This window comes from Ammospiza nelsoni, chromosome 6 (assembly GCF_027579445.1).
Source record: "Ammospiza nelsoni isolate bAmmNel1 chromosome 6, bAmmNel1.pri, whole genome shotgun sequence".
Classification (NCBI taxonomy): Eukaryota; Metazoa; Chordata; class Aves; order Passeriformes; family Passerellidae; genus Ammospiza; species Ammospiza nelsoni.
This window is the reverse complement of record NC_080638.1, coordinates 2251067-2268073: the sequence shown is the minus strand read 5'-3', so window position 1 is coordinate 2268073 and position 17007 is coordinate 2251067. Positions and strand designations below refer to the sequence as shown.

Below are 17007 nucleotides of genomic sequence, written 5' to 3'. Positions count from 1 at the left end.
TTATGCCTCAGGTACCCTTTGTTCTGAGGCTCCTGTTCTGTGTCTGTTTTCTCATGATGCATCCAAATTACACGTCAGCCTGGGGTTCAGATTCCTGGAATCTGAGGACTGAATCCCAGGAGAAACATGGGAGCATTTTGCACAGGACCAGAAAAAGCAAGTATCATGAAATTTGCTGTGTTAAAATGTAGCATTAATATGGTAAGTTAATTCCTTAGAAATTGAGGCTTCCCATTGGCTCTTGTGGGCAATGAAAGAACAAAAGGCATTTCTTAAGACACCACGTTCATCAAAACACCAAGAAAAAATTGCCCTTCCCTGTCATGTAATGTGTCATACAATTACAGCCATCACCCAGACAAGACAGATCTTTGTTGCTTGTGCAAAAAGCAGAGTGCTGCAGAAACACATCAGGTTGTCTGAAGATGAAAAAGACTGTATAAGTGGAAATTATCACTCCACGACTACTTTTCATGCTCTTGAAAGCACTGAACACCAATCCAAATTTAAATAGAGGTGATTTACTCAGTATCCATTAATTTGACAATTAAGTAAGCCTGATGTGCCTCCTACACAAAGAGAAAGGAAGCTTATAATTTTGCTGGCAGAGCTTACAAAAAATGCATGGCATGGAAGACAACATCACACCAGCAAGCTAAAAGCAATGTGGCTGATTTAAGCTAGCAGATAAAATGAAGAGGATTTTATTTATTAATTTTTATGATGTTCCTTTCACAGAGAAGCAACTGGATCAAATGATCATTGCACAAAAGAGGGACGCTGCTCCTTTCCTGAGGGAGCAGCTGGACCTGCTCAAGTGAAGTTTCCACAAACAGCAAGTGTGGCAGAAAAGGAGAGGGACTGCAGCAAGAAGTTGTGAGCCTGCAGATCAAGTGCAGGTAGAGAAACTGTGGAAATAACAGGCCTCTGAAAGACAGAGGTTCCTGTAACTGTGTACCACATACTCCAAAAATGCTACCATTTAAAGGTGCAGTTAATCACTCACCACTGGAACCTTCCCCTCATCTCCAAGAAGACAAAGACAACCAGGGCTGAGCACTGAGACAGGAAAAAGCTTTTTTGGCAAAAGACAGACAGGACACTCGTGCAATGTGGTTGGAGGATAAGAATTCTCTATTTTAAGAGGCAAGGAAAAGCACAGGGGTTGCACAGCAGGCAGTTTTTGAGGTTCAAAAAGAAGCGTTCTATTATAGTGTACCTGTCATGATCCATCCTCATGTCCAAGGGCCCATCCTTCTGCAGGGAGAAGCCTCTTTCAGGTGTGTCTAACTGCATGGAAGAACAGCCAGCATCCAGGAGAACTCCGTCCAGAGTGCCTGGCTCAACCCCAGATGAGATTAACAAAGCCTCTGACTGGCTGAACCTTCCCAGGAGAGGCTGAAGCTGGTTCCTGTAAGAAAGGAACAAATGAATAGCCCCAAGTTCAGTTATAACCTTGCCCTCTCTCCCCCTTGCACAGCAGGAATTAGATAATAGCACTCAACTTGTCTCAGAAGCAATAATTCTATTCCCCAAGTAATAGTTTATGTCTTTTCTTATGCCAACATTGAAAACTGGTCCAGAACACCCCTCAGTGGCTACTTCAGCTTTAACTCTTTACTCTCTTCCTGCTTTATCTTGAAGTAATGGAAAACTGACTAACATTTAATTTTTTCAGTGAGCAGGAACTCAAGAGGACACCTTGAGCAGCAATGTCCTGACTACTGAAGTACCTGCCCTGCCCAGCAGGGCCCTTAGTAAAGCTAGGCCAAGGTGCAGAAAAAAAAGAAAAGATCTAGAGAAGCAGACAAAATGGAACAAGAGGGCACAACCCTGTGGTTAGTATTTAACTAGCAGGAAAACAATTCCAAGCTCCTGCCATGGGACCAAACACGTTTTTAGTGGCACTTGTGATTTTAAAAATAACTGGGAGAATGAGGTGCACTCAATCACAGGCAGGTTAAACCCTCAGTGCATTTTGGATTTAGGCACCTGATGACTGCAGAGAGTGGTTTAACATGCACTTTTGTGCTTACTGCTCTTTCTTGGATTCAAAGTGGTTGTTTCTGAATGTTCCCATGCTGACAAGGAAAAGAGGAATGGCAAGGGATGAGGGAACACACCTTGGGCACACGCACACACGTGTGTCCAACCACACAGAGCTCAGCAGTGCTGGGACAATGCTCAGGATGGAATTCCTGGGCTCAGTGATCCTGGTGGGTCTGCTCCAGGATGTGATTCCATCATCTCTCAGGTTTCCATTGCTCTCATGGGTATCTAACCCCAAACTTCTGGGTTTTGCCTATATTTAAGGTGGCTTACAATTACGCAATTTATTTTCCCTGTCTCTCAAAATCTAAATGGGTTTCACAGACTTAGAAAGATTAATCAACAAATTGCTGCGTTTTTAAGCAGTACCTGAAAAGCAGAACACGTTTCTGGAAGCCACTGCCTCCCATGTGGAGAGGAAAAGCTCCATTAAAAGGAAGACACTCACGAATCCAACCACATGGAAGAACACTCAGCTAACACAAGGCTCTCCTCATTAGAGCAGGACAAATCCACCCAGCAAACACAGCACAGAACCTGGGAAACAGTGTGAATGGACAGTGTCCACCAGGGATAGCATGATGGAGCACACAGTCTGGAACTGGTTTCTGTCCAGCCCATAACTGAACACAGCTACTCAGCATAATAAGAACTGACAGCTCCTGAAAAGCACAAGGATCCACTTCAGGCACTTAAAACAATTTAAGCTACCTAGTTAGATAGTTTTGAGATTGTATTTCCTCCCCAACAAAATGAGGGGAATTTCCTTGAAAATGCATACTACTTTTTCCAACTGGGCAGTGTTTCTACCTTCCTGACTCGTGCAAATGAATGAACTTTAAAATTCCATATGTGGGAAATGAAAATTAAATGAGACCTGGATAAAACTATAAATTGCCATTGTCCAGTTCCCCAGCAGCCAGTAATCCATGTCAGGGGCTCTGAAGCAGTGCTCTGCCAACCCATCTGAAAAATTACTCTAAACATGTTTTTTTATTGCTATAAATTGTCTTACATTTCTTTAAACAAGCCATAAATATGTGGATAGCTAAGATGTTTGTGACAGCTTTTGATTTGTGATCTGCCAAACTTTTGTGATAAGAAAAGGCTAATTTAAAAAAAGAAGTAAATTTTGAGTAACTAGAAATTTACTCTTTGGTAGAGAGATGCTTCAGCTGAAAAAAAAATCTGGAGCTTGCAAATAAAATAAAAAAAATATTGAGAAATTATTAGGTTGACATTTGATGTCAGTCTTTCAGCTGTGTGGAATTACAGCTTCTGTATATAAGGTGTTTGTTATGCACTGCCTTGTGTGTACCAATGCTGGATACAGGAATCCTGGTGATTATAAATTATAATTAATTATAATATAAAATATAAAATATTTTATTAGCAAGTAATACAATACTAATAAATAATTTATAAATTCTCACTAAAACCAGCTGGTTTTTATGAGGTTATAATGAGTGTATTACAAGGTTCAGGCCAACTCTCTGGATTCCTGTTTCTCTGTGGAACAGAAGACACAGAACAGTTTTAAGCACCTTGGCTCTCTCATACCCTTCCATTAATCAAACCAAGTGCACAGCAATGAAGGATTTATCATCTTATAAAGGGAAACACAAATATCAACTCTCTTTTTGGTCAGACAGTAACTATGATAGTGATGAAAAGGCCTAATCCACTAGATTATAAGCATGACACATTTATTTGAAATAAAATATTTTACCAAGAGTTCAGGACATTTGTTAGAAGATACTCTCCCCTAGTCTACCATTCTTTATGCCTATATTCAAATAAAACCTGCCTGTTACACACAGGATTTTTCAAAATATTCTTAATTTTCCCTCAACTTCCTTTTGAATTTCAGGTTTTTATTTACGTGATCTGTAAATCCACTTTGCAGAAAAATCTCAAATAAATAATAAATGAATAATAAAGGTTACAAACCTTTATATCCCTACAGTCACATGCCTTCTGCTCTACCTAGGTGTGCAGAATTCTTGCCACTTTCTTTTTCAGCCTTCCAATGTTTTCTGTGGTCAAGAGAAGATTTATCTTCTATGACATACTTACCTAGTGTGAAAATCTATTACCATTTCTTGACTTAATTTATTGCAAAACCAGTGCTTAGTGGAAAAAGCAGGCAAGGTAAACCAGTGAACATCTGTAAACACCAAGAAAAACAGCCAAGCTTACAGTTCTGAGAGGCCTGAGAGGAGAGAGCACATCCAAACATCACAGAGCAAGACTGGATGGGGATTTTCACCACTGCTGACACCTTGGAAAGCTGCTGGGACTACAAAGGGTCCCTTTAATCATTTTAGGCAGTCTTAGAAGGTTAAAACCTGACTAAACCAAGTTGCCTGCTGAAAAGATTTAAACTTGGTACTTGAGCAGCATTTTATATATTCAGAATATTTTAGAAACATAAAAAAAAACTATGAAGAGCTTTTAGCTCCTCTCTTATAAATGGAGAAACAAGACTTGTAGAGCTTAATATTTAATGACTTGAAGCTACCACGTAGAAAGCTAAGACAATTCCAGAAACCATGGTCTGAGGATGTAAGAAAGCAGAAAATACCTGTCACATTGGCTCTCCTTTGGGGGGGTGGGTATGGGGTAACAGCATGGCAATTTTTCAGCAAATTCCCAACTGCTACAGTCAAGCCATCTCTAACTTCTCAAAATATTCAACATGTTCACTCCCCCTTTAGTAATCCTGACATTCTACAAGAAAAATGTATGTAAGATTTCAAAAGAACACTGGGAATATGGACAACCTGGGCTGTTTAAAAATAATTAAAAGTTATTCACAGCAACTAATGTTGTGGGGCCCCAGTAGATTTTCCTGTGCAACAACTTCAGAAGCTTGCAGAATTCTTGGGAAATAACACAGTTGGAAAATACTATAGAACCTTCAGGGTTCAGGTCCTTTGTTCAGGTCGTAGCACAGTATTTTATTATATTGTGACACACAGCATAGTAATTCTGCTAGACAGGGCTTGATCCACACTTCTCAAGCACAGGAAAGAGCAGAATGAGAAAGAGTTCAACATCTCCTAAAGTATTTCAGGCTCGGCAGGTTTCAGTTAATCTCTGGTATTCTGCAATGCTTTATAAAAATATTTATTTCGCATTTTACTCAGTTGAGAGGAATCCATACAGCAAAAAAAAACAAACAAGTAAAGCATTAACACAGCTTTGACAAAATAAATGGAATCTTTTCTCTCATCTAATTTCTCTTGATTGCCACAGACATTGACATGACGTCAATCATTCAAGGAATTTCACAGAGATGTACAATGATGCTTTGATGGTGCTTCAGCATTTTTTATGTATACATATTAACACTTGCTCCTGATGTTTCACTATTACTCCACTTCAAAATTCAGTGTATAAACCCAGGCCCACCCCTTGTGAGCAGTGAAAACTACATTTCACCCAACCAGAACAAATGGTTTCTCCAGGAGAAGAGAAAACCAAGTTTTCCAGCCAGCTCTTGGCACTGCACACCAAACAGGGAGACCAGTGTGGTGCTGGGATGCAGTGCCTGCACTGGGATTGCCATCAGGGTGTGACGGTGCTCACAGGGGCTCTGGGATGAGGGAAGGGGTGGAGAATCTCACTCCATGTTTCAGAAGGCTTGATGTATTATTTTATGATATATATTACATTAAAACTATGCTAAAAGAATAGAAGAAAAGGTTCTCATCAGAAGGCTGGCTAAGAATAGAAAGGAATGATAGCAAAGGCTTGTGGCTCGGACAGAGAGCTCGAGCCAGCTGACTGTGACTGGCCATTAATTAGAAACAACCACATGAGGCCAATCACAGATCTCAGCTTCTCAGGAGGAAAAATTCTAAGGAAAGGATTTTTCATAAAAAGATGTCTGCGACAATCAGGGGGTCCAGCAGCCCCAGCTGTGGTGAGGACGCTGGCACAGACCTGGTGTGACACTGCCTCCTCACCTGGCTGAGGTCACCCACAGCTGTCACTCTGCTGCCATTTTCACTCCTGGCTGCACTGCCCCAGGCACGCCCAGAGGCAAACTGTGAAGCATTCCAGCCAGAAATCCCAGCAACTTCCAGCACTCCTGCCTGGGAACTGCGGTGTGTTACTGCACCTCAGTGCAACATCCCTCTCAAAAAGTATACCTGAAAATTGCAAAAATCTTTACACTGCCTTTACCAAATGGAAAACTGGCACGGTTTTCATGCCTGCCAAGTGTATTGGTTTTGCATGGCCTGGTTTGGGCAGTGGGGGGCACAGAGGTGGCTCCTGTGAGGAGCTGCTGGAAGCCTCCCCCGTGCCCAGCAGAGCCAGTCCCTGCTGTGGGACAGATGCTGGGACAGGGACAGGTGCTGGGAATGCCTCTGGGATAACAGAGTGAAGGAAAAAGCAAAGCAAAGCTGGGGGCCAGAGGAGAGGAGGAGGAGGAGAAAGTGAGAACACGAGAGGGAAAGAACCTGGAGACACCAAGGGCAGTGGGGAAGGAGGGACAGGAGGTGCTCCAGGGGCAGAGCTGGGATTCCTCTGCAGACCCTGGGGATGATCAGGGTGAAGCAGCTGAGCCCCTGCAGCCCCTGGGGTCCAGGAGGGATGCAGGGATCCACTCACAGCCCCTGAGGATGCAGAGACCCACCCACAGCCCGTGGAGATCCAGAGGGGATGCAGAGATCCGGGGGGATGCAGAGATCCGGGGGGAATGCAGAGATCCAGGGGGATGCAGAGATCCGGGGGGAATGCAGAGATCCAGAGGGGATGCAGAGATCCGGGGGGATGCAGAGATCCGGGGGGAATGCAGAGATCCGGGGGGAATGCAGAGATCCGGGGGGAATGCAGAGATCCACCCCCAGCCCACGGAGGAGGTGCCCAGATAATTTCTCCTGGTTCTTATCACAATCCATGAACCCTTTGTTAAATTTTCTCTCTTCTGTCCAGCTGCAGAGAGGTGTGAGTGGCTTTTGTGAGTGGCCAGCATCTGGCCAGGGTGAAGCCAGAGCAGCAAGAAAAAAAGGGAAACCAAAAATTGTGGCATCTATCACCTTATAAACCAACCGTGTCTTTGCATTTCTAGTTTTATATAAAATAAATTACAGATCTGTGGAAAGCCCAGTAGCTACTTGACAGCTAACAACTCAGTCTAGGCTGTGTTTTGTGCAACAAAATTATAAACTGAAATCTCAGCCACTGATCAACAGTGTCCTAGGAACTGGAAGAAGCATATATAAAAACCAATTTCCATAGAACCAAGTTAAGATTTTCAAATTTGAGGGCTACAATGACAACTGTACTCTGTCTGAGAATCCCTGAAATGCCATTTCAAGTATTTTTAAACTGGTAAATTTTACTCACCACATATTCCCACTTAAGAGCAGAGAGCATTTAAAAGGCATGCATACATTTGAAAAGTCAGCTACTTCTCTCTCCATATAACCTGAAGACATCACAGCAAAAAAAATCCCAACAAAAAACAATCCCCCCTTTTTGTATGGACTTGTAGAGCACTGAGCACCTCACACTGTCAGAAATGCTATCCCAGGAGTGCCTTTCTGTGCCTCCTCTTGCCAGCTGTGTGTATTTCTTACACCAACCTCATGGACCTGGTTATTTCCTGCTTCAGTGGTTCTCCTCCAGCTCCCTGGAAAATTTCCCCTTCTCCTTTCTCTGCCACCTTCTGCAAAGTGATGCAATCCTTCACTCCTCCTTTGCCATTAGCACCAAATGAGCCCAAAACTTAATTTAGAGGTTTAATGTCAGAAGTTTGTAACAACCTCTCAAGCACATCTGCTCCAAACAGACTGCTCACTGTTTAAATGCTCATTTTCATTTCTATATGAAGTCTGGGTTCCACTGTTCTGTCCACTAACACAACTTCAGCAAAAAACTGCTGGAGAAGACACTGTTCCAACTAAAGGAAAAGATGTAATTTGTAAACCAAGAGCACAAACATCAAAGATGGTTTCCATTGAGTATAAATCCAAAATCTGGCCATATTAGACATCTTCCACAGCAGGTATACTCAATCTCATTAAAATAAGGATGAAAATTTAAGTTCATAATGGACAATGTGTCCTGCTAAATTACAGATTAAGGAGGCAATTCTTTTTCTTTTTCTGGGAAAACCAAAGACTAACAGAAAAAGACAATGGAGGCAAATTTCAAAATTACACGTCCCACCAAAATTTGAAAAAAAAGTTTTTTTAAAATTTCCTAAGTAACATAAAGTTTTGCTGCATAATAAGAGCAAACTTTATGCAATTGCATCTAGCCATTAAAGCCTTTGCTATAAAAGATATATCATCATTATGAGTGACACCTTTACTACAGAATATTTGTGGCACACATAATATGCTGCCATCATTGAGATGTGCAAAGAAAACCAAGCTGTCAGAATGATCTGCCTGTCACTCATAGGACACAACAGTTTAGAAAAGTCCTGGTTTCCATTGGGATCTCAGGTTGGCAATGGCCAAGCTGGAACAGCTGAGTTATCATCATCATCATCACCTCAGGACTCCCAAACACTCAGTGAGCCCCCCTCAACTTTATTGCCAATTTTAACCACCCCAGCACAAACCAGATGAATCTGCCTGTTCTTTCACCTCTCCTTATAAACTACTACGACCACTTCAACAATTACTGCAACAAGTTTTGTTGGCCCTTTCTGCTGACAGTTTGCACAAACACTTTTAAAAGGCGAATATCCAACTCACCGCTCAAGTTCTAAGATTATTTTTTCACTGTAAGAAAACACTGCAAAGCAAGTTTTCTTAGAGCTAATCAATCTTAATAATGATATTCTTTTTCTACTGGCATCTTAAAAGACAGCTGGATAAAAACTGCCTCTCCAGCCCACAACAACCCACACATAAACTCACAATTTCACTAGAGACACAATGGTACTTAATTGAACTCAAAAGCAATGCTGCTACTGGCCATAGAAGGAAGGAAGGAAAGTTCTGTTTAAATCAGTTACCAGTAGAAAACAGAAAGAAATTCTGGATGTACACCAGCAGGTTGAAAGGTACAAATTACCACCAGGAACATAAAAGCTGTGTATGAACACGTTTCAGTCCATGAATGTAAGAACACTAAAATCTGTAGCAACAAGCATTGTAGACAGAAGTTTTTCCAACATGCAGGAAAGAGGCAGATCTCTTTTTTCCAGGTTAACACACAGTCTCAGAGGAATCTGAGAAAATTGTATTGAGTGTTGCAGACTGGAGATAAGGCACAAACTCAGATTCATTACTCAATCAGCTTTACTGATCAGTTACTGAATAATTGAGATCAGGTATGTACAACGACCACAGTACCATATGTTACAGTCTAAAAAGACAAGAACTTGCCTCAGTTTCGTCTCATTTGTTGAATGAACAAAAAAAAAAAAAAGTGTATTTCTCTAGTACCTGCTGTCCCCCACTGCAACATTTCAGTTTCTGAATATGTTTCTGTCTTAAATCAGTAATTTGTCACTGTGATATTTTCTGGAAAATCCCTTTGCCAGGATTTCTTCTCCTGGGAAGCTTCAGCTTCTCCATGTTTTGATGCTTTGGAATGTGATTTGGAGAATTGTTTACCCAGCATGTGAATTGTTTTAATTTAATGACCAATCCCAGTCCAGCTGTGTCAGACTCTCTGAGTCTGTCACAGGCTTTTATTATCATTATTTACTCGCCTTCTGATGTCTCCTTTCTCTTTCTTTAGTATAGTTTTAGTATATAATTTCTTTTAATATAATATCATAAAATAATAAATCAGCCTTCTGAGAACATGGAGTCAAATTCTCATCTCTCACCTTGTCCCAGGGACCTCACACCACCACAAGTAATTAACTATTCTTTCTTTGACAAACCATTTCCTTGTTTGAAACAGCACTTAAACCTCAGAACACTGAGGATAAATACATCCAGCATCAAGAATTCATTTATTACAGATGAAACAAGTAACTTTTTGTTCCTTCCTGCTCTTCTTTTCTAAGCTGAGCCATAGAAGAACATATCTACAATTGGAATTGACTCTCACCTCAAGCACAAAACTTTCTGCCTGTTCCTTGGACAGCATCCCATGCTCCTGATTGTGGGGAGGAGAAATCACAGAGGCAAAACGCAAGAGAAATGCAAATTAGGAAATGAGGCATCACTCAGCCACAACTGCAGTTTGCTCTCCTGTGCCTTGGCTCACACCAAGTCCTTGCCTTGTCCAGACAAAGCAACACGAGCTCTGCATAACATTACAAATTCCACCACATCATGGTGTTAAAAGACAGGCCAGCAGGCAGTATTTGTTCTCTATTCCTTTCCCAGTGGCTTTTAGCATGCTCCACTACCCAGCAGTGAACACCACCTGTCATTAAGGTTCCCAGGACAAGCCCAGCGTCTCACAGCCCACACGAGTGAACCTGACATGTTTTGCCACACCTCTTAACTCTGAGTCTTTCCACCTGCTGCCTTGTGGGGTTCTGCAGTTCTCCAGAAAAAAAAGCTTCATTTTCCCTTTATTAGGTAACATAGCCTAAAATCAACAACAAAAAGCCAACGAAAAGTCAACGAAAAGTCAACGAAAAGATCAACCAAAAACCATGCCACCCACCAATATACTGGCTTATTTTGATAATTGATGAATAACTAAGTTGCATCCTTGTGGCACTGCACTGGTGAGATCATCTGAAATGAGGCCAGAGTGACCCCTATAACCAGGCAGAAACTCCACACCAGAAGATTGCTTTGCTTCCACTACTCACTCTCTACACAACTTTACCTTGTTAAATTGCCCTTGCTACTTCTGTATTTACCAACTCTGAAAATTGCTCCAAAGTATGAAACATTTGAAAATCAAAATTAAATCTATATTTGTTTCTCAGAACATTGCAATCCAATCTTGGGAAGAAAGTAATGTGCTTAATCCTACTAAAGGTTGTAACATGTATAATACTGTAATCATAATAAAGATTATAACATGTATAATAATGTAATTCTACTAAAAATTATAACATGTATAATAATATAACATTACTAAAAGTTATAACATGTATAATAATATAATCCTGCTAAAGATTATAACATGTATAATAATATAATACTACTAAAGATCATAACATGTATAATAATATAATCCTGCTAAAGATTATAACATGTATAATATAATCCTGTTAAAGATTATAACATATGTAACAATATAATCCTACTAAAGATTATAACATGTACCTGCATAGTGAAAAGATGTGTGTAAAATATTGTAAAGTATTTTTTTACAGGTAAAAAAAAAATGACTTGTTCATCAAATGAAAACCTCCACAAAGTCATGATTTCCAAATCCTGCATATGCAAACTTAGGTATATCCCTCAAGAAAACCTCAATTACAACAGTAAGCATTAAATTTTGGAAATTAAATTTTGGAAAACTACCGAGGGTACACAAAAGATTATTATTATACATTACCAACTCTAAGAATGCTTTTGATTGAAAATGCTTTCTTAAAACACAAGTTGGCAGCTATCCACTTCCCCAGTGACCCTGACCCTTTTTTCTAGTTTAAAAATGTCAATTTCAGAAAGGAATCCTAACAATAAAACCAGTTTGTTCAGGAGCCACGAGCATCTTGGACACCACCAGTTAGCATCCACGTAGAATTGTACAGACAATTCTATATTTAAGTCTCATTCTGTTACATCATTTATTAAGTGCCTTGTTATAAGAGCTGGGAAATTTAAATACATCCCACCAGTGACAATCTATTCTGACATTCAGTGTTCCCTGCACTGACATTTTTACTTCATACAAGTCATGAAATGCTGCATTCAAATGAACTTCCCTCCTATAAAATGAACATCCAGAAATTGTGCACATTATCTTTTAAGTCAATATCAGAAAAAATAATTTTTTTTTTTACTGAAATACCCTAGTCTCAACAATGTTATTTTTTCTGCACAGAGACTACATGTAGTCTAATTACTTGCCACTGCAGATTACAACATAAAGTCTGAAACTGTAAGTATTTGAAGAAGTAAGAGAACTTTCAACTGAATAATATTTGCTCCTGAAAGTACACATACAATTTTAAATTACTGCTCTGATTGTCTCTAATGGGAAAATATATTCAACTGAGATACACTGAGAAAAAAAAGAACAAAAAAGCACCCCATTTGTGAAATAAGACAACATTCTGAGGGAAAAATGGAAAAAAAAGAAGCTCTACCAAATATGCAAGGTAAGGAAACAGACACATAATAATCAACAGTTAAATCAACAATCACATAATCAACAGTTAAAAAGACACCTTATAGAAGTAGTAATATGAAAGTATAGAAGTATAGTATAGTACAGTATAGTATAAAGTAGTAATATCGAAGTATAAAAGTGTGGCAGACCATGAGAACAGAAGGTGTTGCATAACCCCACCTAAAGTATCATGAGATATAATTCTTACAACTCCATAAACAAGAAAAAAAAAAATTTGCAGCAAGTTTCTAGCCTAGAAGGGGAAGTGTCAGCCCAGCTAAATTTGTTGCACGTGCCCCCCAGTAAAGGAGGCCAAAGTTCCTAAAAGATTGCAACGGATAGATGTGATGAGCTCAAAGCACCATGCGTAAAAATATGTACTAAATATGTTAAGAAAACCTCTGAACAACTGAAAAAACCCTTGCCTGAGCTGAAAGTTCATCACCTGGACATAAACATGAAAAAAAGGAGCAGCGAGTTTCATTTGGCCATATGAACAGTAAACAGCTGTGAAAAGGGAAACAAAACCCTACAATATGCGAGCCAGAAGTCTCAATTGGAATAGAGAAGTATTTAAAATAGAATAGCAGGACTTATCCAGAGTTTGGTATGACATTACAGGAGCCTTGTCTAAAACAGAGGAGCTCAGAGTGGAACTGGCACAGAGGAGCTGGAACAGGATGAGCAGAAGTGAGAGATTATGAAAAGATTAAAAAACCCCAGACTTGTTTTGCATGCAAAAAAGGAGGGCAAGAATAGATGTCAATATTCTACAGCAAGTATTTTAAAATGCCAATGAGAGAAAAGAGCTAAGAGATATTAATAAACTATTACTTAATTTTCTTCAATTAAAATTAAATTAGGTAACTGCTTTAACTGGAAATTTAAAAAAAAAGTTTCATATTATGAAAAATTAGACTCTGGAATAGCTGGAGCACTGCATATAGAACTCCTAATTACTTTTAAGATAGAGCACAGGGGAGGAGATTAAATTATGCAGTGGCTTATAACACCATGCAATTGGATTCAGTGCTGTCAGAAGTCTCTTACAGCATGTTTATACTTGAGCAGCTATTGTAATTCTCCTCTGAAAAGTTCACCCTGAAAATGTTTATGTAAACTTATCATGACATATACACATTACACATTTTACATGTGTATAAACATACTCCAACCTAAGAATAACTTACCCCTTAGGTATAAATGGTTCCTTTTATTTTTAGAAACCCCTTAACTGGATGCATAAATACAACATTGGCACTGAAAAGGCTTCTTTCTCTTAATTTTATCCAAAACAGTTACTGGGGAACTTTTAAACAAACATAACCTTGATATTGACTGGCAACTGCTATTTTCTGATAGAAAACTCAAAAAATACATTGCTCTCAGATGCAACTTTTTCTAGCATATTTTTTATGCCCTTATTCGGAAGATGAGAAAGAAACTTCCAAATGGAACTTCCAAACCTGCCACAAAAGGATAATTAGGACCCCAAGATCAACAACTTTTGATTGTTATTGAAGGAAGAGTTCAACAGTTCAAAAGTTGAGGGTCTGCTTTTCCATAGGGTGCAATAAAATACTCTAAACGCATTAACTTAATGTGATGTAGAAGGAGATAAAAAAGAAACTCCCAAACAAAATCCCAAGTTACTTTAGTGCTACTTTTAAGTATAATTCTACCCAAATTGAATAAAAAAGAACAGGCACCTCTAAGAACATTTTAGCCCTCTGCTCCATGGCTTGGGACTTTGCAGGCTGTATTTATTTCTCCACGCTCATCAGCAGGTTCCCATCTGTTTTGTAAAGCAGCTGATTGCTCAATTAGACAACTACTTTCTAATATGTCCCTACAGGTTAAGATCCCATAAGTAAAATAATTACTGGCAATTTTCACATCAAGATGAATGCCCTTCCAGGTGCTAGAAAACACAACGTGATCCTGACAGCCTTTAGAAAACAACTACAGCCCACTCCAGCATTTATTTAAACTCAAGTTTTCAAAAACTGGAATTAGGCAAGAATCCATTTGATCCACAAATGCTCAGACTGTTGCAGGGAATTTTTTTCTTTGTGTGCCATCTTTTTACCTAGTGTTTTGCGGAGAAAAGAAGAAAACCCCAAAACTTTGTCAAAGTTGTAAAGCTTGGTATGTTTATTACAGCGCTGGACGCATGCGGAGATTGCTCTCCTCAAAAAGGCATGAGTACCTCTGGGAACTTCAGGTCTCTTTTTATCTCTCTCTCAAATACATATGCATACAGTTTCACAATAGGTTCATACATGTTCATTTTTATGGGTTTCGTGTGACTTTTACCGCTAGTTCCTTTTTATCAGAAAGAATTCCGAGGTCAGGCTGACTTGCCCTTACAGCAGTCCCTGCCTCTCTCTATCATCTTCTGTCTCCCTCCCTTTATCTCTGTCCTTCACTGAAGTAACTTCACTGAGCTTAGGCCTTGCAGTCTGGCTAAATAACTATGGTTTCTAACCACAGACTCAACTCAAAAATGTACATTTCACCTAAAGTAAGATGGATTTTTATCCTGGAAAATCTTCACTTTGCTTCACTAGGAATCACAGATCTAGGAAACAATTTGCCAAAGAGGCCTCCAGAGATGTTCCAGCCCAAAGCTCGGTGCAGACCTAACTTAGGTGGGCTCCCCAGAGCCAGGTCCAGCCGGACACCTCGAAAGATATTCCACAGGAAACCTCTCCCAGTTCTACAGCCCTTCTGGCCCTCTCCTTCCCTGACACCTGTAACTGGAATTTCCTTTTACTCGTATCTCAGAACCCCCACCAGACTCCAGCTCTGGGCCAGCCCTTCGGGCAGGTGAAAAACTCCAGTGCAAATTGTTCACAAAGTTGGCAAAGGGTTTTCAGTCGTTTAAGTCTTCAAAAAATACTACGGATCGCTGATCCTGGTTTTAGTTTTTTTTCCCTAGAATTACCAAGACAAACTTGAGATTAGGATGTAGTAACTGTGTATTTAATCAAAATTATCAAAATCAATTAATACACTACATAAATCAATTTAATAAAAACACAAATTAATAAGAAATTAATCAAATCAAATTAACAAAATAAAATTAATAAAAAATATTATAAATGAGCAGTTTGACATTCCCCTGGAAAATTCATTGTTAGCTGTGTTTTGTCACATAGAAAGCTAAACAGTTACTCTTGAATCATTTACATATTTACTACAAGCAGACTCATTTTCCATATCAGGCTACTAATTTATGACTTAAGAGTTTTTGATGTTGGGTTTTTGGCAGGATATAAAATAATTGCTTATTGTTACCTGATGACATGAAAAATTTAAGAATCAACTCTAAACACAAGCTGGTTTACATCTCAGTATTCCTGCATGTTCCCAAAATAGATGATTTTTCAGTTCTATTATGGTTTTCTTTGGAAGTACCAGTAAATTGAATTTCATTGCTCTCCATTTGCTACATTACTTTAAAAAAAAAAATCATTATTGAGCAGAATAACTCCCACTGGAACAAGGTCTTACTTCTGTTACTATACAAACACATTTCTGTTCCTGTTCCCAAGCTGAACTACTGAAATCATTATAAATACCAATACCAGCACTTCAAGTGGAAAAAAAAGACCTTTTATTTAGAATAAATGCCTCTTTGCCAATGCAAAACCATGAGTAATCCATTAAATCCTTCAGAGTACTGCAGATGGCTCCACTGGTGTTCCCACTGGGTGCTCTGGTAACATTTCAAATCACCCACGGGAGATGCTAAGGAAACACTGTCTATTTCATTTTGGCAATATTATGATGCCTTACCTGGAGAATCTCTTCCCTAAGCTGCCATACCATAAGAGTAAGTATATCTCCATCTGAGAAGCTCCTTTACAAGAACTTTAAAAGATCCCACCTTTCCAACAACAAAATATCAAATGAAACCAAGCAGAATTGCACAGAAGCATCCACTGGAAGTGGTCAATGCCAGGACAAGCCAACCTTCTTCAAAGCATTGCCACCAACTTGCTGCAGCAAATTTCATCCCCACACACCACATGCACCACCACTGACTCTTGTGTCATAGCCACAGTGTGGCTGTGGGATTTGTCACAGAGTGCATGGCTCCATTGGATTTATGAAAGTAATCCTCAAGTGATCCCATCTCGGAATCTCTGCTGCTCAGAGTAACCCCGAGATGTGTTAGAAAGTCTCTTTTCCCAACCCGGTGGTTGAATAAAGCATCAGAACTCTTCTATTCTCATTCTCAAGGTTGTTTATTGTTTCTTATCTATAAAATTCTTTCTCCTGTCCAGCCAAGGTCTGCTCAGCAGGACAGACAGAGGCACTCTGCCTGCCCTCGGGGCGGTGTTATCTTTTTATACTAAAAACTACATGTACACTATTTACCATAACTTCCCAAAATCTATTACCTATGTTAGACAGTGAGCTTCTACTCTAAACCAATCTAAAAATGCCAACATCACTATCACAGACACATTTTATGAAAAATCCTTTCCTTAGGATTTTTTCCTCCTGAGAAGCTGTGAGGCCTCAGGAACAAGATGCAAGCAATGATTATCTGTTGCATTCAACAGGTGCATCTGTGATTGGTCTCATGTAGTTGTTTCTAATTAATGACCAATCACAGTCAGCTGGTTCCGACTCTCTGTCTGAGACACAAGCCTTTGCTATTCATTCCTTCTTTTTCTATTCTTAGCTAGCCTTCTGATGAAATCCTTTCTTCTATTCTTT

General features: G+C 39.5%; 1 protein-coding gene across 2 annotated transcripts in view; it reads right to left on the bottom strand.

Annotated features, from left to right (window-relative positions):
• METTL15 (methyltransferase 15, mitochondrial 12S rRNA N4-cytidine) overlaps window positions 1-17007 on the bottom strand; it is an 84635-nt gene that overhangs the window by 9757 nt on the left and 57871 nt on the right. For both annotated transcript variants that reach the window (XM_059474541.1, XM_059474540.1), the window contains one exon: window positions 1220-1411. In XM_059474541.1, coding sequence (XP_059330524.1) covers window positions 1220-1411 — 192 coding nt within the window. The remainder of the gene's footprint in view (window positions 1-1219; window positions 1412-17007) is intronic.